The sequence below is a fragment of the Heloderma suspectum genome, chromosome 3 (assembly GCF_057233095.1).
Source record: "Heloderma suspectum isolate Gila_16-S chromosome 3, 16-S_ref, whole genome shotgun sequence".
In the NCBI taxonomy this organism is placed as follows: domain Eukaryota; kingdom Metazoa; phylum Chordata; class Lepidosauria; order Squamata; family Helodermatidae; genus Heloderma; species Heloderma suspectum.
In genome coordinates, this window is record NC_139460.1 from 5,654,202 (window position 1) to 5,677,384 (window position 23,183).

Genomic DNA, 23,183 nt, shown 5'->3' on the forward strand with positions numbered 1-23,183 from the left:
CAGCTTGTTTTTCTTTGTTGTTTTAATCCTTCTCTCTGCCATTAAACTGAATTTTAAAAGTCTTGAATAGATGATGTTTCCAGCCAAAAGAACTACTACTTCTCCCTAGCCCCACCTGTCCTTTGTTTCTTGAGTGTCCAGATTTGTGTGCAGGGCTTGTTTATTCGTTATTCTACGCCAATAAATAAACAAAATTAAAGCAAGGTTGGGGTCATTCTAACAGTTAAAATACACAGAAGTCCCCCTCTTCTTTAGGAGACAGGGTCCTCTTGTTTCCTCCATGGCTCTACATCCATCACTTGTGGCCTTTTCAGTATACCTTTACAGCCCCTTCCTTACCAGCACATTTCTTCCTGCCACTGCCTGTGCTCATTCTCCACTGTGCTCATCCTCTCATTTTCAGATTCTGCCATGTTAGGAAAGATTCTACCTCAGCATCAGCAAATCTGTGCACTCCAACAAGAGAATTTACCCTTCTCAATGCTTCTTCAATCCAAAATGCAAATTTCAGCTTGCAGGAGAATATAGTCTCAAATAATGGTCACTTCTGTGTTTGCCAGAACAGATATCTGTTGCCTGCTTATTTATTAATCGATTTATATTTTTAATCTGTCCAATAACCAGAGTCGTTTGGGCAGATTACATGTTTGCACTGGCACCCATGGAAGAGAGAATAACAGAAAGATTGTTTCAAAGGAAAGTTGCAGACCGTCTCCTTTCCATGTCCTTGAATAGTCTCGCACAATGAAAAGGAGAATATACTGGCTGGTGGTGGCAGTGCTAGAAGAGTGTACAGCATACAAACAGCCCTGATTGTAGATCTACATTCAGACAGCCTTGTAGAGTCCCCTTTGTTTGAGTCTCCACACGGGGGCACTCGTGATCATTTTGAAAAGTCTTACTCATGAGCAGAGACCGTTATGCTGGAAGTGGCTGTGACAGAGAAAAGGGGGAGCTGGAGGAGGCTGAGAGAATGCACTACTCCTACCTACCTATGAAGGCGCCATACAGAAGAAGAAGACGACGACGACGAAGACAGCGACGATGATTACAAGCCTCATAAGTTATAGCAGGCAGCGGGTAGAAGAGCTGGTGGCTTGAAATTGGGACATTTACAGGCAGAGCAGGATATGTTTATTATTAACTATTCTTATTGAGATGTCTGAGTTGTGGCCCACAGGGGTCAAGAAATCTGTTCTCCCCACCCCTTCCCATGCATGGGATCTTGGGGTAATTTTTCTTCTTTCCTCTGGGGCATGAAGAACCTTCACAGCTAGAGACAGGATGTTGGTTGGTGTGGAGCTCCACACAATAACATGTCACCCTAGGGAGGTGGGGTGGTGGTCTCTCCCTGCGGGACGTGATTACTTCGAAGATTGCCATCTGGAGCTATTTGTTCGGAAAGCCCCTTCCCATAACACACCTCATGACACACCATGGTCTCGATTGTGTAGGCTGATACTTGTGAGGCCAGGGTGTGGATGGCTTTCTGTGGGCATGAAATATTTTTGGACCCTTCCTTTCTCTGGTTTTGTTAGCATCGCCCCCCGTGCATTTATATATTTATTTTTAAAATGCTACATTCTGCTTTTGTGTATAAAAAAGTGGTATTCAAAAGTGGTATACAAAAATAAAATTCAAATAATTAAAACAAAATGCAGCCAGAAAGCAACAGTGGGCAGGGAGTGTGGGGGACCAAATGCAGCAGATCAGAAGCTCAGGCTATCGATAGCTACTAGCCAATGCCTCTGAACTGCCAGTTGCTGGGGAGCATGAGTGGGTGGGTGCCCTTGCATTCATGTCCTGCTGTTGGCTTCCCATTGGGGAATCCAGTTGGCTATTGTGGAATTAGAATGCTGGACAAGAAAGGCCTTTGTGGTCAGATCCAGCATGGCTCTTCTCATGTCCTTAAGCAACAAATGCTCAACTATCAGAGGCAGATTGAAAAAGGAAGGCCTTGGGCTGCTTCTGAGAAGACATTCTGGCAAGGGCCAATCAAGCTTCCCATGGGAGGGGGGCAGCTCAAAGCATTGGAGCCACAGCAGAGAAGCCCCTGCTTCTTGTGGAGGCCAACCTAGCCTCATAAGATGAAACCTTCAACAGCACTTCCTGTTAGTCTGGGGAGTGTGCATAGAGGAAGAAACTTTCCCAGAGGTAATTGTAGCCCTGTCTATTTAGGGCAGTTTTCCCCAACCTGGTGCCCTCCAGATGTGTTGGCCTACCCTCCCATTGATTAAGCCTGATTACGGGTTTTAAAGGTCAGTACCAGCATTCTCCTGGAAAAGGTCAGTTTACATTCCAATTCCAAAGAAGGGCAACGCCAAAGAGTGTTCAAACTACCGTACAATTGCGCTCATTTCACGTGGCAGCAAGGTTATGCTCAAAATCCTACAAGCTAGGCTTCAGCAGTATGTGAACCGAGAACTACTGGAAGTACAAGCTGGGTTTCGAAGAGGCAGAGGAACTAGAGATCAAATCGCCAACATTCGCTGGATCATGGAGAAAGCAAGCGAATTCCAGAAAAACGTCTATTTCTGCTTCATTGACTACGCTAAAGCCTTTGATTGTGTGGATCACAACAAACTGTGGCAAATTTTTAAAGAGATGGGAGTACCAGACCACCTTACCTGTCTCCTGAGAAACCTGTACCAGGGTCAATAAGCAACAGTAAGAACCAGACATGGAACAACCGAGTGGTTCAAAATTGGGAAAGGTGTACGACAAGGCTGCATATTGTCGCCCTGCTTATTTAACTTATATACATAGTAAATCATGAGAAACGCCAGGTTGGATGAATCACAGGTCGGAATTAAGATTTCCGGGAGAATTATCAACAACCTCCGATATGCAGACGATACCACCCTAATGGCAGAAAGCGAAGATTTAAAGAGCCTCTTGTTGAGGGTGAAAGAGGAGAGTGCAAAAGCTGGTTTGAAACTCAACATTAAAAAAAACAAAGATCATGGCATCTGGCCCCATCACTTCCTGGCATATAGAAGGGGAAGAAATGGAAGCAGTGACAGATTTTATTTTCTTGAGCTTCAAGATCACTGCAGACAATGACTGTAGCCATGAAATTAAAAGACGCTTGCTCCTTGGGAGGAAAGCTATGGCAAACGTAGACAGCATAGTAAGAAGCAGAGACATCACCTTGCCGACAAAGGTCCGTCTAATCAAAGCTATGGTTTTCCCAGTAGTAACGTATGGCTGTGAGAGCTGGACTATAAGGAAGACTGAGCGCCGAAGAATTGATGCTTTCCAACTGTGGTGCTGGAGAAGACTCTTACGAGTCCCCTGGACTGCAAGGTGGTCCAATCAGTCCATCCTAAAGGAAATCAACCCTGAGTGCTCATTGGAAGGACAGATACTGAAGCTGAAGCTGAAATATTTTGGCCAGCTAATGCGAAGAGAAAACTCCCTGGAAAAGACCCTGATGCTGGGAAAGATTGAAGGCAAAAGGAGAAGGGGACGACAGAGGATGAGATGGTTAGATAGCATCACCGATGCAATGAATATGAACTTGAGCACACTCCGGGAGAGAGCGGAGGACAGGAAGGCCTGGTGTGCTATGGTCTATGGGGTCACAAATAGTCGGACACGACTTAATGACTGAACAACATCAATCAGCATTCTCCCCGTTCTGCTCAAGCCATCCCTGTTTTCCTTGGCCGCCTTATTTTAACCCTTTGGGGCTTATGACTGTGGGCAGTTGTGCAAATGGCCCAGGGTTTTAGTGTAGCAAAACTACTTGGGTGTGCATTTAAACGAACATTTCCTGGCTGATGTGTATGATTTCTCACTCTGCTTTCCCTACAGATGTTGAGCGAGTGATAGGATTTGCCTCTGTGGATCTTTCCCCACTCCTCTCTGGCTTCCAGTTAGTCTGCGGCTGGTACAACATCACAGACTTCAGTGGACAGTGTCAAGGGCAGATCAAAGTAGCTGTCTCCCCCCTTGAAAATATAACCCATCTCAAAGAAGAAAGACAGGCAAGAAGCTGGACAAAAGCTCTGGGATCATCAGTATGTATATTTCCCAGTTCCTCCATTAGGTTTCTGATTGCTGGGCTGACAAGTGACCATCAGTGTTACATTTTGGTTGCTTAGGGCGAATGCAGCATAGCTGTTAGAAACACTTGCTCTCTCATTCCAGTCTCTCTCTCTGTCTCCCTCCCTCCCTCCCTCTCAGTCCCTGAACTGATGTGAGCTTTGTTTGCATATTATGAATAGACTCCATTAGAACATTGGTCTGTCGAGCCTGGTCCTGTCTACTTCAGGGGTGTTGAACCTCTTTCAGCCCAGGGCTGAATTTAATTTTGGCGACACTCTAGGGGACCACATTCCAGTGGTGGGTGGGTCAGAGGCAAAGGAGGCAGGGCTGAAATACCAGCATATTGTTGCTTCAAGCACTTACTGCCAGTAACTCAGCCTTAGGTGAGGCACATTGACCTTTTAGAATGGGCAAGAAACTGCTCAAAAAGCAGGAAACCACCAGATGGTGGCAGTCAGGGACCAGGTCTGGCCATTGAAGGAACCCCAGGGGGCCAGATTGGGACCCCAGGCAGGCCAGATTTGCCCCCTGGGCCTGAGGTTTGACACTTCTGGTCTCCTCCATCTGGCCTCAAGCCTCCTTTCCCAGCTGCCCAAGTCAGAACATGGGACCACCTAGCCCAGGACTTCCTCCTCGGGCTGCCTTTCCCAGCCCAGCTGCCTGAGTTCCTCTTGCAGGAGATGCCGTGGGCTGAACCTTTGACCTTTCATGTGCAAGGCGTGTGATCTGTCAACATGAGCTCACGGCTCAGATGGTCTAGGAAGAATTTGTCTTCCTGTCAGTGCAATTACGACTGCTTTCAAAAGGGTCAGTGTCTGTCCGACAGTTTTTATTTCCCCCCACCCCCCCATTGTTGGCAATATTCATGTCATAATTTCTTCCTCTCCCTTTAAAAAAAATAACATCATAAGCCAAGCCTAGTTAGCCACAGGATAAAATCCAACTTAAGTCCTACTTAAAGTAGAGCTATTGAAATGACTAATTTAAGTCCCATTCATTTTAGTAGGTCTACTCTAAGTAGGACTTGCATTGCATTTTACCCTTTCTTTAACCCAGGGCTACTTTAGGCTAAATTTATGGTGATAGCACACCCTGATTGGCTCCCTGAGGAGGTGCTCTGTATTTTGGGTATTAGCACTAATCCAGAGGTGCAGGAAGTACCTCCGTAAAAAACAAAGTCATATTGCATAGGACACATTCTAAGAGTTACCACAATTAGTTTATCACTTGGCTTCTGCCACAATTGCTTAGCCTATGGTATCACAGGACTCATCGTTCATATTCCCTTCCATGTTATTTTTTTCGTTCTGGAAAGAAAACCGGGTGAAACCTGTCATTGGGCCAGAGTATTATGGCAGTTTCCAGAGCAGTTACAGCTGCCTGTTGTTTCAGCTCAGGGAAGATTTCTTGCAGTTTCTCTCTTGATTGTGTTGCAGATTCCAGCCTCCAGCCCTTTTGCGTTCCAAGCGAGAGACTTGTGTGCTACATTCCCCACCTTCTCCACAAGAGGCAGCGAAGAGCTTTTTAACTCTTCATTGATGAAGGGCACTGAGAGGTGAGAAGAAATGGGAGACTGTGGGCCTTTCCAAACAGCCGGTCAGGAGAGCTGCACAATAATTGTGTAATGGTTACTGGTTTGTTCTGGACATTCTCTGTCAAGAATTCCTTTTGCTGGGGCTGTTGCATTTCCCCAACTCTCAAACGTCATAATTTCGCCGCTGGGAAATTGGAGTTCCCCCTCTCCTCCATCCTCGAGCACAGCCTTGCCCAACCTGGTGCCCTCCAGCTGTGTTGGACTACCGCTCCCATCATCCGCAGACAGTCTGGTGGGCACCAGGTTAGGGAAGGCTGCTCTAGCACATTCATTAGTATTGCAGGTATTGTATGGTAATGTTATTGCATGAGTATTATTGGCACCTATTAGACAGCGCCTATGACATCACAAGTGACTAAGAGCACTGCTGCTCCACCCTCCTAATGCCCACATTGCTTTGTAATGTCTGTTTTCAGTTTTGTGCATGTGGACCTGTGTGTTTAGCTAAACTTTTATTTTATTTAGTTGTTTGAAGGTTTTGCATTCCACCTCTCCAGTGCTGGAGCCCTCCCCCAGTTTTTTTTCCTTAAAACTGCAAAGAGTATTTTCCCATTCATTAACCTCCAAAAGCAAGATTGGAATAAGTTTTCTCAAACAACTTAATAACAAAGCCCACTCGTTCCAGCAAATTAACAGTCCCAGCTAACCATGGGCCTGCCATGTGGCTAATTAGTCTGATGGGTCATTTGTCTGGGGCACCAAACAGCCACCTGCTGAGAAACAGGAGAAGAGAAGAATGCCGCCTGGTTCTTGGAGTGGGGAGGAAGGAGGCAGTATGGAAGGGTCATCCTTTTCAAGACATGGGAAACAATTACACTGCTCTGTTCAATACTGGCAAGACATCATTGGGAGAACTTTGTTGTGTTTCTGGACACCAAAAGGGTATTTGGCAAGCTAGATGAGAGTCAAAAGAGAACTGCAAGGAGAAGGTGCAGATCTGATAAGGTAAGGCTGAAAGATCTGTCTGTGTTCAGCCCAGACCAGATGTCCACAAGGTGTCAAAGTGAGTCTCCCTAAATCAGGAAGAGATCCTTAGTGAAACCGGTGTGTGTGAGCTTTCCCAAATAAAATAATGTTGAGTACAAGGTGACTTTGTGTATATGGTGTTTCAATCCTCAAAAACAGGGAGGGTCCTTGAGCAAGAAGTGAGGGAAGGAGAGGCACAGACCCAAGAATAGTAAACAATATTTCTTCCTTAGCAGAACTGGATCCTCTCGGTCCTGGATGCCTCGTCATGAAGAGCATGTGGAGAACATCCGCCGATTCCATGAGTCACTGCAGCAAGCAGAAGGGATGACTCTCCAAGTCGGAAGGCTGGATGCGCTGTCCCATTCCTCACACAATTCCCTTCTCAGGACTCTCAGGTAAAGGCACGTGACAGACTACAGAACGGCAACATGCGAGCAGAAATAGCAGCCTAACATTGATGAAGCTCGCAAGGTCGCATTACCCCTTTACGCGCTTGGATCTCCAGTTCCTTTATGTAGTTAAGGAGCGTAAAGCATGGTTAAGGTGTGGGTTATTTTGTAATGTTCAAAAACAAGCACAGCTTTACAAAGTAAAGTGGTGCATGTAATCATAGAATCATAGAATGGAATCATAGAATAGTAGGGCTGGAAGGGGCCTACAAGGCCATCGAGGTCAACCCCCTGCTCAATGCAGGAATCCAAGTCAGAGCATCGACTACCACATGACTACCACAATTGGCATAATTAGAATTCTCCCATGAGTGCTTCTTCTTGAAAGGAATGAGGAAAATCTATCCTTGCAGTTGTTCTCCTACTGCATAAATTTGCTTCACCACCAAGATGTTATAGGCCTTAAAGTGCACAGAGGTGCCTGGAAACTGGAAGTTGTTCCTTCTGAACTCCAGATCTCTGACTGAAGTTATTCAGGGGCAAGGAGTCTTTATTCTGCCTGGAGAATTTGTAATCTATGTTAGGTTGAGTGGACAGCAGTGGTGGAAGAGGTCATGGACTGACAATTGACCGGTGCAGATGGAGAGGGGAAGATAGGCAGGCTTATTTTATTGAATTGGATTGGATTCCATGCACACGCGCACACACGTTTAATAACCATGAGGATTTGGTTTTTTGCTTGTTTTTGGCCCAAGCAAACCCTCAAGGTAGTTCACAATCCTAAATAAAAAAAAATCAAATTTAAAATAAATGTTAAAGACTGCCAACCAATATAAGTCAATAGGATTAAAATGCAGAATGATACAGCCTTCCCCAACCTGGTGCTCTCCAGATGTGTTGGATTACACATTGGGGAAGGCTGCACTAATACTGTGGTATGAACTAATACCACAGTAGAGCATGGCACAGAAATAGCACCAGAATAATGAATGCCCTCCACCATATCTGCTCCCTACTCCAAAAGATCTTCTGAAATGAAAAGTCTTTGTCATGCCCCTCAGGACCAAATGAGAGCAAGCTGCCTTGTGGGATGGGGGAGGGGGTAGTTCCATAGTTATGCCTGGAGAAGGTAATTGATGGAGCTCACATCTGCCTGAAAGCTACACCTTTGAACTCGGAAGATGTTGCTTCTGAATTCTACATAAGAGCTCTGTTGGATCAGAGCCAAAAGCCTCTCTAGTCCAGATTCCTACACTTTCCCACTCCGGCCAGTGAGAAAGCCCTGAAGCTGGATATGAAGCAGGACATGAGGGCAATGCTCCTGGTGGTTCTACAGGGACTCATGGCCCAACTGGAGTCCACCCAGAGAAGAGCCTTCACTGTGGTGGCTCCCATCCTGTGGAGCTCCCTGCCTCTGGAGCTCAGGCAGGCGCCAATGTTAGGTTGTTTTCAGCACCTTCTGAAAACAGCTATTTTCCAAGAAGCCATCCTTGCTTAACCAGCCTCTCTTTGTTGTTGTTCAGTCATGTCCGACTCTTCGTGACCCCATGGACCATAGCACGCCAGGCCTTCCTGTCCTGCGCTCTCTCCCGGAGTGTTCTCAAGTTCATATTCATTGCATCGGTGATGCTATCTAGCCATCTCATCCTCTGTCGTCCCCTTCTCCTTTTGCCTTCAGTCTTTCCCAGCATCAGGGTCTTTTCCAGAGAGTTTTCTCGTCGCATTAGGTGGCCAAAATATTTGAGCTTCAGCTTCAGTATCTGTCCTTCCAATGAGCACTCAGGGTTGATTTCCTTTAGGATGGACTGATTTGACCTCCTTGCAGTCCAGGGGACTCTTAAGGGTCTTCTCCAGCACCACAGTTCGAAAGCATCAATTCTTCGGCGCTCAGCCTTCCGTATAGTCCAGCTCTCGCAGCCATACATTACTACTGGGAAAACCATAGCTTTGATTAGACGGACCTTTGTCGGCTATGTGATGTCTCTGCTTCTTACTATGCTGTCTAGGTTTGCCATAGCTTTCCTCCCAAGGAGCAAGCGTCTTTTAACTTCATGGCTACAGTCACCGTCTGCGGTGATCTTGGAGCCCAAGAAAGTAAAATCTGTCACTGCTTCCATTTCTTCCCCTTCTCAATGCCAGGAAGTGATGGGGCCAGATGCCATGATCTTTGTTTTTTTAATGTTGAGTTTCAAACCAGTTTTTGCACTCTCCAATTTCACCCTCAACAAGAGGCTCTTGAGATCCTCTTTGCTTTCTGCCATTAGGGTGGTATCGTCTGCATATCGGAGGTTGTTGATAATTCTCCCGGCAATCTTAATTCCGACCTGTGATTCATCCAGCCCGGTGTTTCTCATGATGTACTCTGCATATAAGTTAAATAAGCAGGGTGACAATATGCAGCCTTGTCGTACTCCTTTCCCAATTTTGAACCACTCGGTTGTTCCATGTCTGGTTCTTACTGTTGCTTCTTAGCCCTCGTACAGGTTTCTCAGGGGACAGGTAAGGTGGTCTGGTACTCCCATCACTTTAAGAATTTGCCAGAGTTTGTTGTGATCCACACAATCAAAGGCTTTAGCGTAGTCAATGAAGCAGAAATAGATGTTTTTCTGGAATTCGCTTGCTTTCTCCATGATCCAGCGAACATTGGCAATTTGATCTCTAGTTCCTCTGCCTCTTCGAAACCCAGCTTGTACTTCTGGTAGTTCTCGGTTCGCATACTGCTGAAGCCTCAGTGGTTGGGGCGTAGACTTGAATTACTGTGATGTTGAATGGTTTGCCTTGGATTCGTACTGAGATCATTCTATCATTTTTAAGATTGTACCCCAGTACTGCTTTTCCCACCCTTTTGTTGACTATGAGTGCTACTCCATTTCTTCTAAAGGATTCTTGCCCACAGTAATAGATATGATGGTCACCTGAATTAAATTCGCCCATGCCTGTCCATTTTAGTTCGCTTATTCCCAAGATGTCGATGTTCAATCTTGCCATCTCATGTCTGACCACCTCCAGCTTACCTTGATTCATTGATCTGACATTCCAGGTTCCTAAACAATATTGTTCTTTACAGCATCGGATTTTCTTTTCACCACCAGACACATCCACAGCTGAGTGTCCTTTCGGGTTTGGCCCAGCCGCTTCACTCTTTCTGGCGCTACTTGGAAATACCCTCTGCTCTTCCCCAGTAGTATATTGGACACCTTCCGACCTGAGGGGCTCATCTTCCGGCGTCATCTCTTTTAGCCTTGTGATACGTTCCATGGGGTTTCCTTGGCAAGAATACTGGAGTGGGTTGCCATTTCCTTCTCCAGTGGACCACATTTTGTCAGAACTCTCTGCCATGACCTGTCCGTCTTGGGTGGCCCTGCACGGCATAGCTTATGGCTTCGCTGAGTTACGCAAGCCCCTTCGCCACAACAAGGCAGTGATCCATGAAGGGGAGCCTCTCTTTAGTGGCCCTCTATTGTTTAAAGAATAATTTTAATATGTTTCATTCTTTTTATCTTTTGTTCATTTTATCTCTTGTTGTTCGCTTCTCGAATCTGTTTGGATGTGAAGCAGAATACAAATGCTGTAAATAAATAAATAAAAATACCCCTCTCCTAATGTTGTTCCCCAGGAAGTGGTCTTCAGAGGCATGCTGCCTCTGATTCTAGTTCTCTGTGATTATTCAGGGGCAAAGAGGTACTCTGTTATTATTTCACAGGATTTGTAGTTAATTCCTGGCATTGCAGATAGGTTCTGGAGCTTTTTAGCCCTGTTGAGTCCTGGCTAGAATTAAGAATTTTGCAAAACGCTTTGCTGAAGAAGTGGAAAAGAGAATATGTTATGAGGACTGTTTACATCTGCTTATCCAGTACTGCACAGCAGGCTCCAGTCAGTGTGATATAAATCTATTTTGTCCTTGACGTCTCTTCCAGAAAAAACCTGAGTGAGCTGGATGAGATTCAGAGGTACTTCCATCAAAAGCTAACCAGGTCTTTCCCTGACATGGGTGCTCCCCGTGGAGATATGCGTGGTTTTGATGCCAGTAACCAAAGTCCTACCTCCAAGGCGGTAGACTTAGAAGGATGCCATCTGTTGGAGAAGTCCAATCGTCTGGTTTCTCAAGTCAGCAGCCTGATTGTTGGTGAGTTGGGAACCATTTGAGGGGAGTGGAGAAAGTGCCTTTCCTCGGAGTTATTAAGCTGGCATTCCTCAGACGGGCTTTGGAGGAGGACAGGGAGGTGGCTTGACAGACAGAGAGAAGACTGCTCCAGTCACAGGGAGAAGCCTGGCAGAGGGCTCAGGAAGGACTGAGGAAAAGCAGGGGGCGGGGGGAGTGATGGATGAACCTGTGCAGGTTGAAGCTCTGTGTGGTATGGGGGAAAAAGCACAACTGACCGTGGTGGCGTGGGGATGCACAAGACCAATTTGCAATCAGGTAGAGAAGTCTCTGCCCTTCCCCCTTACTGTTGCTGCCAAATCTACCCCAAGAAGGTGACTGAGAGGGGAGAAATGGGCATTGAGAGTTGGCAAAGCCTTACCTGTAATTTGCAAGCCCCCCACACCTTGATCACCATACTGTTATTCCTGGTTTTCTACCTCTTCCACTGTTTCTCCCTCACCTCCGTTAATGTGGGACTGCTTGTTTTTGAATTATGTTGTTGTTGTTCAGTCGTTCAGTCGTGTCCGACTCTTCGTGACCCCATGGACCATAGCACGCCAGGCCTTCCTGTCCTGCGCTCTCTCCCGGAGCGTGCTCAAGTTCATATTCATTGCATCCATGATGCTATCTAGCCATCTCATCCTCTGCCGTCCCCTTCTCCTTTTGCCTTCAGTCTTTCCCAGCATCAGGGTCTTTTCCAGGGAGTTTTCTCTTCCCATTAGGTGGCCAAAATATTGGAGCTTCAGCTTCATTATCTGTCCTTCCAATGAGCACTCAGGGCTGATTTCCTTTAGGATGGACTGATTTGATGCCTGCCTGTTATCCCGGTGATTTCTTGACTTCCTACTTTAGCATTCCAATCCCCTATGATGAAGAGGACATCTTTTTTTGGTGTTAGTTCTAGAAGCTGTTGTAGGTCTTCATAGAACCGATCAACCTCAGCTTCTTCTTCTTCACTGAGTTACGCAAGCCCCTTCGCCACAACAAGGCAGTGATCCATGAAGGGGTTGAATTATGTAGTCTTCTCTAAAATCTTCTCCCAATCCTGCCCCCTGTGCTGCTTTTCCCAATCAGAAATGAATTCCTACGTTGGAACAAAGTTACTTTGGAAATTACCCTTAATGCTCTTTCCCTTACTGTTTTTTTTGTTTTGTTTTTTTGGCTACTACAATGTGTTACCATCACATCTCGTCCTCAGATCTCACTTCAGGCGCTTGTTTTTTTCCCCATGGCCTTTTCATTTTCCTTTTAATCTTGCTCTCAGCTGGATGCATGCCAGTTTTATAATGCACAGAGGAAGTGAGGTTTCACCTAGTGACTAAACAGAGACTTTCCTTCTCCTTTAAATACATTTTGACATGGCTGGGTGGTACAATATTGCTGGGCAGCTTCCTAGGCAACCAGACTTTGCATTTCCTGTTCTCAAGCAAATGGGTGGCATTTGTGCTTAATTTCCTTTTCACTGCAACATATTGTTATTTTCTTTCTCAGCCCAATATATATAAAAAGTGTGCTTGGCTCTCTTTGGTCGCAGCTTGCCCAGTATCAAGGTCTAAATGCAAGTTTGAGCAGGCATAGGCAAGATAAAGGGCTCAAGATTATGAAAAATCCTACTCCCGACTGCTTAAACATGGTTCATCTCGAAGATGTTCTAGGCCCAGTACTCCACAGAGGTGCCTGCAAGCTACACCTTCGAATCTGGAAGTTGTTCCTTCTGAATTCCAGTTCTCTTGGACTGCAGTGATTCAGGGGCAAGGAGATTTTATTTTGCCTGGAGACGTTATAATCTGTGTTAGGCTGACAGGACAGCAGTGGTATCAGAGGTCACAGACTGATAATTGACTGGTGAAGAGGGGGTGGGGGGAGCCAGCCTCTTCCAAAGGGTGGATAATCTTCCATGGTTTTGCATGGGGTCCAATTGGATTGTTCAGCCACTCCCGATATAGTGATGCAGCAGAGGAGGCTGCTTGTCTCTGCATGATGTGTTGCTCTGGCCTTGCCACTTTCTAATCAAGAGGCATGTCCAGAAGAGCACCCTGCAAAAGCATACGGGAAATGGGTAAATCCTTTTGCTTTCACACTCAGAAGTAAATATAGGTGTTAAGAATATAGTGTACTTACAGCTCTACTTCAGAAAACGAAGTGTGCCATAGCTATCTGAACTTTTGGTAACGCTGAGCTAAACCATGATTAATCCTGGCAAAATAATGGAGGAAGGGGGTTACTTCAGGGAGGGGTTGGAAGGAGCCGCTCATCCCCAAGGGTGGCTCCTTCTTTTCAAACCAACCAGCTACACAAATGTCATTCTTCTACTCATGCTTTGCATTTTAGTGCCACATAAATGGCAGTGGTGTTATTGGCCCATGCATGAATGCTGAAATATCAGCTCCCCACCCCACCCCGCCCACACACACATTTTTGTTTTTTTCCCCGTTTTTCTTTATTTTGGGAGTGATGCATCTAAATTGTGTTCCTTCATCAGACCTGCAGAACAATATAATGAGAAATGCCGGGGAATCTTCAGGTCCTCATGAATATGGTAACAGATGTCCGAGTGCTGATTGCACCCTTCATGGTGTTCTGGACCAGAAGGAGGGAGCTGCTAGGACTGAGGTGCCCAAAATTCTCCTGAGGAATGAACCTTCAAGTGCTTGTGTTGACCAAGAGCCTTTATTCCCTCTTGGAACCTCCCCTCATGGAAATGGTATGCTGTATGAATTCCTTGGCCATGCCAACTCCCAAAGAGACGCTCCTTTATCTGCACATGGCAGCCAGAGAGAGGAAGATGCTGCTCCATCCCACAGTGAGGAAGAGTATGAAGAGGACATCATAGAGCCAAGAACACTGAATGAAATCACCACCATAACAGACAAAACCAGTCCCTGGTCCAGCATTATCTCTGAACCGGAGCTGGGGGCTGGTCAAGAGGTGATGGTGATAAGGAATGCTGAGCAGCTTTTGGGGACTGCTGAGCCTTTACTTGAAGAGGGTAGTATCAGAAGCAGCTCCTTGTCCAGCATAACCCAAGAAGACCCTCAGAGCACACCCTGTACTGCTAGATCCAGAAATGGTCCCTCTAGAGAAGAAGGGGGTGACGAATGTGTCAGAAGACAAGACCTTGAAAGTAGTTCAGAAGAGCTGTTTCAACGTGCACCCATCTCAACTGTAGATCAGGCAAAAGACAGGCCTATAGAAAAGCAAAGGACAGATCAGGAAGCAGCATGGGAAATCCAGGGCAAAGGGGCTTGTAGGAGGCCATTTATTCCATGTAGTGCTGGTGGAGACTTTGCCACAGCTAAGGCTGTTGCTCCAGAGATGGAGGAGGGAAGAGCAGATTCACGTGGCAACCCCCAAACTGAGGAAGGAATAAATTCCAGTGGTGAGAGGTACCAGCATTGCCCTGAATCTCTGGATGCTGTGCAACACACTGAAAGCTGCTCTGATGAGAGTCACGACGGCCCAGCTGAGGAGTCTGATAAGCCTCTGACGCCCAGTGTAGTGCTGTATCCTTTTTCATCTAGTCAACTGAGCAAATGCCCTCGTCACTGAATAAATAATGCAACTCTTCCACGTGGAGCCTTCCTTTCACTTGACCCCATCTTGCTGTGGCCAGGAGAAGGCAGATGCTCTCTAGGGCCCTCCGTGCCACACAGTGTGGTGTGATATCCACTAGTGGAAATGGCTTTATCACCTAATAGACATCCATCCATGTGTGCTGTATCAGTAGAAAACATGAGGGACTGGAGGCTATGGCAGAAAAGGTGCCATGGGACAAGATGTCAGAGGTGAGGGCTGGTTCACTACCTCTGCACCAGGTTAGAAGGGGGACAGTACATCCCCCAAATCTGAATGTAATTGTGCTACAGGTCCAGGTTAAAGCTGATGTCATAAGTCTCTGGCTAACCTTGTGTGTCTTCTTTCAAACGCTATCTCTGTGTTCACTCAAAAACAACTTTAGTGCCTGTTTGTTATGGGTAGCAACAGCCATCCGTTCCACTTACCAGTTTTCATTAAATCTTGCCTTTGTGTTCATTGGGAGAGAGGCATTCTGTAGCATGAGACAAACCCACCTTACATAAGTTACATTTTAACACTTCGTTGAGGTAGAGCCGTGTGTCCTCAGTATTGCAGATACTTGCAGGTAATAAAATTGGTCCACACTGCCAAATGGCCTCAGGTTAAAGCTGGACCATAATACTTGGATCCCATCCAGAACAGGTTCCCAGTACCCTTAAGATTCCCCCACCCAAGGAGCCTTCTCTCTGGAGGTCTTAAATATTCCATAAGCCCATCTTCACAGCAATCTTAACATCAAGATTGTAGTTTTCTTTCAAACAGTGTCAACCTTTGCTGCCATGGTGATTGCCAGAAGAAAGGGCCAAGGTAGTATTTGTTGTTGTTGTTGTTGTTGTGATGATGATGATGCCAAGTTCTGCATCTAGAAGTATGTATGGGGCCCATAGCTCAAGGGAGAGCATATGCTGTGTATGCAGAAGGTCCTGAGTTCAGCCATCATTGTTGCCCAGTAAAATGATCTCAGTAGCAGAACCAGAGACTCTAGAGAATGGCTGCCAGTGGGAGATGGCAATATTGGCCTGTGTGGACCCCGTGTAAGGCAATTGTTTATGCTCAGGTTGCACAGGCATCTTCACCTAGGTAGAGCACCTGCTTTCCCTGTAGAAGGTCTCGGGTTCAAGGAACAGGTAGAAGAAAGGATCAGGTCACAGGAGTTGGGAAAGCCCTTTGTCTGCCTGAACTTCCACCAATCAGAGCAGACAGGGCTAGGCTAGAGGGACAAATAGTCTTAAACTGGAGGCACAGCACTCTTATAACTGATGGAGGAGGGAACTGGGAGTTTACACAGTGACCCCCCACATGAGGGAGGAATGTAGTCCAGTGAAGGGGCGGGGGCAGTGCTTCCCCAAGTTGTCAGAAACTGTGCAGCCATTTTGGGAGCTGCTCAGCCAAAGGTTCTCTTAGTTAGTGTAAGAATTATGACCTTCAGTGGTGCTGACCCCCCTTCTGCAGGAGGTCCTGTTCCGGGCCTGCCTCCTGATGAGGAGGGACTCATGCAGTCACAACCGGCATCCTTCTCTGAGGGTGGGTAATTCTGCTGCATCTCTGCTCTGCCTTAGGAGTATCTGAATGATTCAGTGCAGAGAGAGAGCAGAAATGCCACAGCAGAAGCTGGCTGAAAGGAGTCCAGGCCAGAGCAGTAGATCATGCAGAGATACAGCCAATGGCCTCTATAGCTGTAGGGTTAACAGGAGCTTTATGTAGTTGATTAGGGAATTACTGGTGTATAGACCATGGTGGACTAATAGAGAGCACACTGGTCTGGCTTTAAACCCCAAACAGTAAGCAGCCATGTTCAGCTCCAGAAAGGAGGAAAGTGCAAGCTTACTAACAAGTGCAAATTCACACCAAATTGTACATCAAGTGGCCACCTTGTACCAGCAGGCCTAGTGCAGCGCACACAGCAGCTACACAACCTCCTTTCTTTTCCAGGAGGGTTTTCGCAGGACATTGGTTGAGCCTGACAAATGCACATACCACAGCACATTAACCTGCAAGAGCAATAACCTGTGTCAGAGTTTCTTCCTTGACTCTGCCCTTCAGATCCAACCCTGTTGTGGTCCCCAACTTCTTCCTTCCCCCACAACATCTGGAAGCCTCCATGAGACTGCTCAGTGTTTCTTCTTCTCCACCTCCATTGGCTGCTGCTAGTAAAGTAAGTATGGCAGCTTTTTGTGCTTTCCTTCCTGCCTTTCCTTTAAGCATGAGCATGAAGCCGTGGGGGGGGTCCTGAAAATTATGAGGTTGGCTTCCAAGTAAACACAGTTTATACATGGTCTGCCAAGGGAAAGGGGCTCTCCAAGGTATGCCAAGCCAGAACCGTTGAGGACCTTACCGGCAGGACTGTGAACATTCAGCAATTCCACTGTCACACCACACAAGCCTGGAGTTCAGTGTCGGGCACAAGATTCAGTGTCGGGCACAGCATCCTGGGAATATTTTTTTACAAGAAATGCCCAGGAGATGGGCTTGAATGATTGGGTGAATTCTAGAAAGCATGGCGGAGTGGGAGAGCACACAGGGTTTCTGTTGGTCCAGGAGGAGGTGCCATAAATAGCTATTTGCCTTTTATGTATGTATGTATTTATTTATTAAATTTCTTAGTCGCCCATCTGGCCGGTCACCCGGCCACTCTGGGCGATGTACAATGGTACAATTTAAAATAGTAAAATTATACATTAAAACATTATTTTAATATAATTACCCTTCCTGTAATTAACAAAAAGAAGATGAATCATGCAAAATAAACCGATGTGTGCAAATAGGTCTGCTAACAGCTGTCGGCTGTGATAACTCAGCAGACCATGCACAGAGGCAATATTTTTCTGTGTACCAGTTTCTGCAGAACAAGCCTTCTTGTCCTGCTTGTGAGCATCCTGGGGCATCTGAATGGCCACTGTGGGAAACTGGATGCTGGATTAAGTAGCCCCCTGCTAAATTGGCTTGATTTGCATCATCTGGTGTTGCAAATGTTAGCGTTTTCTTGACCCTGAATATTACATTATGGTGGTGTGGGGTGGAGTGAGAGAGAGAGTTTGGGGAGGGGCTGTTGAAGAATATGCAGAGCCCTGCTTCTGAGGTCTGAACCAGCCTTTGCAACTGTGATGGCACTGGCGCGTAGCTGTGTGTGGGCTCCAGGGGACTTGCTTATTTGCACAGTGGCAGGTTCTGAACAGCCGTCATCACAACAGTCTTGCTTCTGGTGCACATATCAAGGCATGGATGGCTTTCTGGATTGAAACTTGAGGCGGGAGGTCTGTGGATTAGGGATAGGTGAGTGGAATTGGAGCAGGCACTTCTAGAGGCTTGTACGTTGCTCTTGAATTTTCAGGAGTTGGCAGGAGATGTAGGCTTAACAAATGAAGTTACAGCAGAAAGCTGAGAACGAAGGCTGAGACAGACTGTTAAAGCAGAGGGAACAGTAACGTCTTAGAAGGAATCAATGTTCATGCAAAATATGGCAGGGGACATTGGGTTGTTCATTTATAAGTGCATAAGGGAACTTATTTCCTGTTGCTTCCTTTGAAAGGGAATGCGGGCTTCTTTAGAAGAATTTTCCTTAAAGCATCAGGTGTTTTGGTTTTTTATAGTCTGGCGCAGAATGTTGTTTACATCAACCCCATAAATCCAAGGGCCTGGTGTAGATTTCACTGGGCAAGTGACTTATTGGCTGCCATTCCCAGCAGGAGCAAGTCTAATGGAGCAAGTCTAATTGGTTTCCCCGTCCCTTTGACCTATGGAGGGAAACAATCTATAAAGAACATTTGCAAAAGAGGGAACATCTTGTTTGTGTAAAACCAGAGATAGAACCTTATGACCCTGAGGTAATGAGCAGGATCTGCTATTAAATGAGATGGCCACAGAATTTTCCTTGTAAGGGTTTCTGCATTTTAAAATGGTGAGAGTGGTCCCAGAGAAAAGGTCAGGACTCGGAAAGTAAACGTGTAGAATCATTGAATTGGAAGGGGCCAGATGGGTCTCATCCAGCTCTGTAAATGGTTCCTTCTACCCATGGTGGGATTCTAACTTTGTTCTTCCAATCCATAGAGCATCACACTGACTACTAAGCCACCATGCAAGGGCTTAAGTTAGGATTTTTCAAGGTAATGGTATTTGCATCTTGCCCTGGATGCAGGAAGTCCTCTTTGTGTGTGTGGGGGGGGGGGGGGACACAGAAACCAAAGCCCTGTATTCTCACAAGAGGTCCTCAGAGGGAACCCTTGAGGCACAGCACACTTCCAGTATTCCAGTTATATTTTTCCAAGGAAAGTTTTCCAGTTCCCCAAATTCATTGTTTTTGTAAAATGAATTCGTAACATAATCAACAGGATATGTATGTATGGCAAGTCCACATCACTTCTTTGGCCCCCACTGGAAAAAAAACCTGGCCCTTCTGTTCACTAAGCACTTTCCCTTCCATTGAGCCAAAGCAGAGCTCAAATGTGTTAACAATAATTTAAAACACCTACTGTTAGGACCATGGCCACCCCATCTGCCAAGGTTGCCATCAATGTGCTACAATGTGGGAATGTCACAGCTCCAGCTTTGTTAAGGTGAATTCCTTCCCCACAAGCCATGCTTCTCATTCAATCTTCTTGGTCCTCTAAGCTTCCTGATCTTCCAGGAGTTATTACATCAGATGCAAGCAGAGTTGCTTGCTATCTCTAACACACAGTGCTTAGAAAATCTTCAGTGTGCCTCCCAGTTATCTCAGAACAGGGCTCCAGCTTTGAGACCAGGGGAGACCAAACACAGTCTCTCATTTCTTCCTCCTGTTTTTCTGGGAAGGAGAAAAAAATTATATTAATGTAGAGTCTTGAGAGTTCATGGGCAAGGCAAGAGGTCCAGGAAGAAAAGCTTTAAAAACAGTACCTGCAGTTTGCAAGATTCTAGAGAGATGATGTGTGTATTTTCAGGTCCCTTGCTTAGTCCAGGAAACGCTGAAGTTCACCTGACCTCCTCTCTTCTCTCTCTTCCTCCTCTGTTCCTTCACCCCCAGTCTCATATGTTTCATATAGATTGCAAACCTCTGTGTGTGGGTCAGGTCCCCTCTGTGTCCCACACAGCACCCAGCACGCCAAAGGGTGGATCTGATATCTGCATGTATGTTGTCCCTTCCCTACAGTTCCTGGTTTCTGTCTCCCTCACGCTGTTTAGATAGAACCCCCCAGCCTCATACAAGCTGCCACCTTCATGGCTGCCACCCAATTCCCTGCCAGCACATGATCACTTCTATTTAAAAAAAAAAGAATATGTAGAAGCTGCGACTAGAATTGAAAGCAAATTTCCATTCTCGGCAGATTTGGCTGGAAGGAGGGGCAGGTTCTCAGCTGATTCTTTTTTTAACTTCAGAAGTCAAACTATATTACAAATATCCTTAGGAGTACTTTTCGATCTTGTCATTGCAACAACCTTTCCTCCGACAGCCTTGTTAATCCATCTGGTCCCCCACCCAAACAAGCCCCAGGACACATGAACTTCTTGCCCCAAATGATTTTAAGTGAGAGATCATATTTACTGTTGTTGCTATAGCATTCTTATCCCACCCGTTAGCCAAAATGGCTGTCAGAGCGGCTTACAAAGATAAGAAGTAAGACAGCCCCTGCCCACAGGCTTACAATCTAGAAGACATGACACAAAAGGAAAGGGGATTGGGAAAGCGGTGGAAAAAAAGCAAATTCGGGCGCTAGATTCTTAGTGGCAAAGTTCAGCAGGTCATGGAGTTGGATCTAAACACAGTGGAAGGGCTGCCGCTTCCATCTCCTCTGAAGTCCTCAGCAGTGGCAGCTGGTAGCAGGAGGGAGGGGCGAATCCAGGCACAAGGGTGGGTGCCTGACTGCGGCTGCTCTTCACTTGTGAGCGCTTTGATGGAACACATGCTTTGCATGCAGATGGGCTGGATGGAGAAATAGTCTGACCTGCTATAAGGCACCTTCCTATGTTCCTCCAGGCATTACAGGGACCTGTGGGCCTCCCTTTGCCCTGGTCCCAGCAGTGACAAAAGGTGGGCAGGCAGTAGGCAGGTGAGGGAGCAGGCTCGCATTCCTTGCTTTTCCCAGGGCTCCTGTGCATGTGGGGCTGGGTGTGAATGGACTTGCCCGTCTCACCTGTGGTGCACAGCAGATAGCTTTCTTCCATCGCTGAGCCACTTCTCTATGTCTTCACCCCTCAGCCAGGTCAGGTGTGTTGCCTGTGGCTGTTTTGCCTTGGCTCTTTCCCAAGATCCATTAACTGGAGATGCCATTAACTGGAGAACCAAACATGGCTCCTTCTGCACGCCAAGCCTGTGCTCTGCTGCTGAGCAGCACCCGTCACTCTGACTGCCAGAGGGGGATGCAGATCATAGGGTGAGAGGATTTGCAAGAGTCCCCAAGCAGGCTTGGAAGCTGCTGGTCTAAATCCACGGGTCCCTTGTGGTTGCTTTTGGCAGTCATCCCTGAAAAGGATGAGCCGGCCAGGGCAAGTGTTAACCAGCCTTCATACTTCTGTCCTAGGCTGAACCTGGCCAGGTGCTTTCCTTTGGCCAGAAATGGGGCAAACATGACATGATTTCAAATGGTGTTCTGGAAACTATGCAATGGCAGCGTCCAGGGAATTTGCCACTTTAGAGTGGAGGTGGGGTGGGGTGGGGTGGGGTGTAAGTGGCAACTGCTGGAAAAATCTGCCATCTGGTGCTCTGAATGTTATGCATTTGGGTGTTCTTAATTTGCTTGGCATGCGAAAACGCTCTTGCCTTTCAGACTGGAAGGCAGCTGGTGCCAGTCACCACTGAAAGGAGTGGAGTTGGTGCAGCAGCACTGTGGTAAATAGTTCTTCTGTAGTATAAGGTGGCCGTCATGCGCCCTCCTTGTCCTGCAGGGAAGATTGGGTGTTATATAGATCCTGCTACCTAGTGCTCAGTAGAGCCTCAATTCTTGGACTCTCATTTTCATCAAATCAGATTTGATCCCACTTCTTTCCCTGTGACGTAGAGATCTGCTTGAGTGAAGTTGCTACTGATGATCGTTATCCCACAGGTGGAATCAGAGAAATCGAGCCCCAGCCTGCAATGCTGGTGTGCCTGGGCCTGTCCAGGGGCTTGTAGACCCCTAACTGAGTGAAGCCCATTCAGCTTCAGTTGATGAATGTGTGTATATAGGGACCTTCTGCTTTCAATTTGTCCCATTTTCACCTTGACTCTTGAAAACTGCTTTCCCCTCCGCCCCAGCTGAACCCAGTAGGCTCTTGTGTCTGAACACTCCCCATGCCACATTAAATGGGCAAGTCTCAGATGCCTTGGGGCTCCTGGTTTCAGCTGCAAGAGGCTCATGCAGCTGCCCTTTTGGAATTCCTCACAATCGCAACACTTGCACTGATTTACTCTAGAGCAATCCTGTTAAAAGTCCATTGGACTGCTGTGAATTGCAGCCTTAGAGTCCCAGGCAGCTGCCCACACTGGAGGCCAGCCAACTCACATATTTTTAAATGACCCAGAAACAGGAGTCAACGCCCTTCTGTAACAAGCTGGATCCTGTCAGTTCAGCTCCAGCTCAATTCGGGGCTCCGGTGCTGAAATAGGAGACATGCTAAACAATTCTCTGGCATGTCAAGATGCGGAAACGTGGGAGACCCCTGCAGCGACGGGGCTTTCCGGAAAAACCTGAGCTCGCACTTCTCATTTGTGTATCCCACATCGCTTGCTGACTAAAGCTGTACAGAGGTGGATGACACGAGCCCCGAGCTGGCTCAAGCTGGTTGCACTTTCTGTAACGTTATCATTTTCAGCTGTTGCCTGGGACAACGGCACCGAGAGAGAATCAGCTGCCATCTTAGCAAGCTAAAGAGCACTGTCAGCACTTCAGTGTCCATACTGATATTTAAACAGAAGGCGTATAAGCATAATGCCAATGTCATTTCTTTGGATTTTTAACCATCCTTTTGGCAAAAGCTCAGGACCTGTTGCAACGTTTGGAACTGGCCAATAAGGCCACTAAACATGGCTGCTCCAAGAGCACTTCCTGCACTCCCCTAACCATGGGATGTGTGCCCGAATAAAAAGGGGGAAGTTAGTGGAGCGTTTCCCACAGTCATGTGGAAAGGCCCTTTAGGTCTGTGACTACGAGCAAAAGACTGGATCATTGTGAGGGTGAGAGGGGCATCTCTGTAATCCCACCGGAAGCTATGAAGGGGCCACCAGGAGCCTGCCAAGAAAGGCTACGCGGAGATGCCAGTTCTGCAGCCTCAGGTGGCAGGGGTGGGTGAGGCTGATGGAGAAAGCCGGGAAGTGCTTTATGCAGGACATACGTGCAGAGGTGTACCCATAAATCGGAGCTGCAGGGCCAAATCCTTGTACTAAACAGGACCAAATATGTGCATGAAATATATGGCACACATTTGACTGCCATTTTATTCAGACGTTGAACCTTTTGGTCCAAGGAAGCAGCAGATGAAGTGTGGGCAGGGGGGCGGGGGGGGCGGGAGG

The 23,183-nt window shown here is 46.8% G+C and overlaps 1 protein-coding gene across 6 annotated transcripts in view; it reads left to right on the plus strand.

The window, feature by feature from the left end:
* C2CD3 (C2 domain containing 3 centriole elongation regulator) overlaps positions 1-23,183 on the plus strand; it is an 86,486-nt gene that overhangs the window by 58,761 nt on the left and 4,542 nt on the right. For 4 of the 6 annotated variants that reach the window (XM_084842350.1, XM_084842352.1, XM_084842354.1 and 1 more), the window contains 6 exons: positions 3,817-4,022; positions 5,487-5,605; positions 6,844-7,008; positions 10,920-11,128; positions 13,629-14,649; positions 16,766-16,877. In XM_084842350.1, the coding sequence (XP_084698476.1) occupies positions 3,817-4,022; positions 5,487-5,605; positions 6,844-7,008; positions 10,920-11,128; positions 13,629-14,649; positions 16,766-16,877 (1,832 nt within the window). The remainder of the gene's footprint in view (positions 1-3,816; positions 4,023-5,486; positions 5,606-6,843; positions 7,009-10,919; positions 11,129-13,628; positions 14,650-16,765; positions 16,878-23,183) is intronic. The other 2 variants (XM_084842351.1, XM_084842356.1) reach the window with 2 other exon arrangements.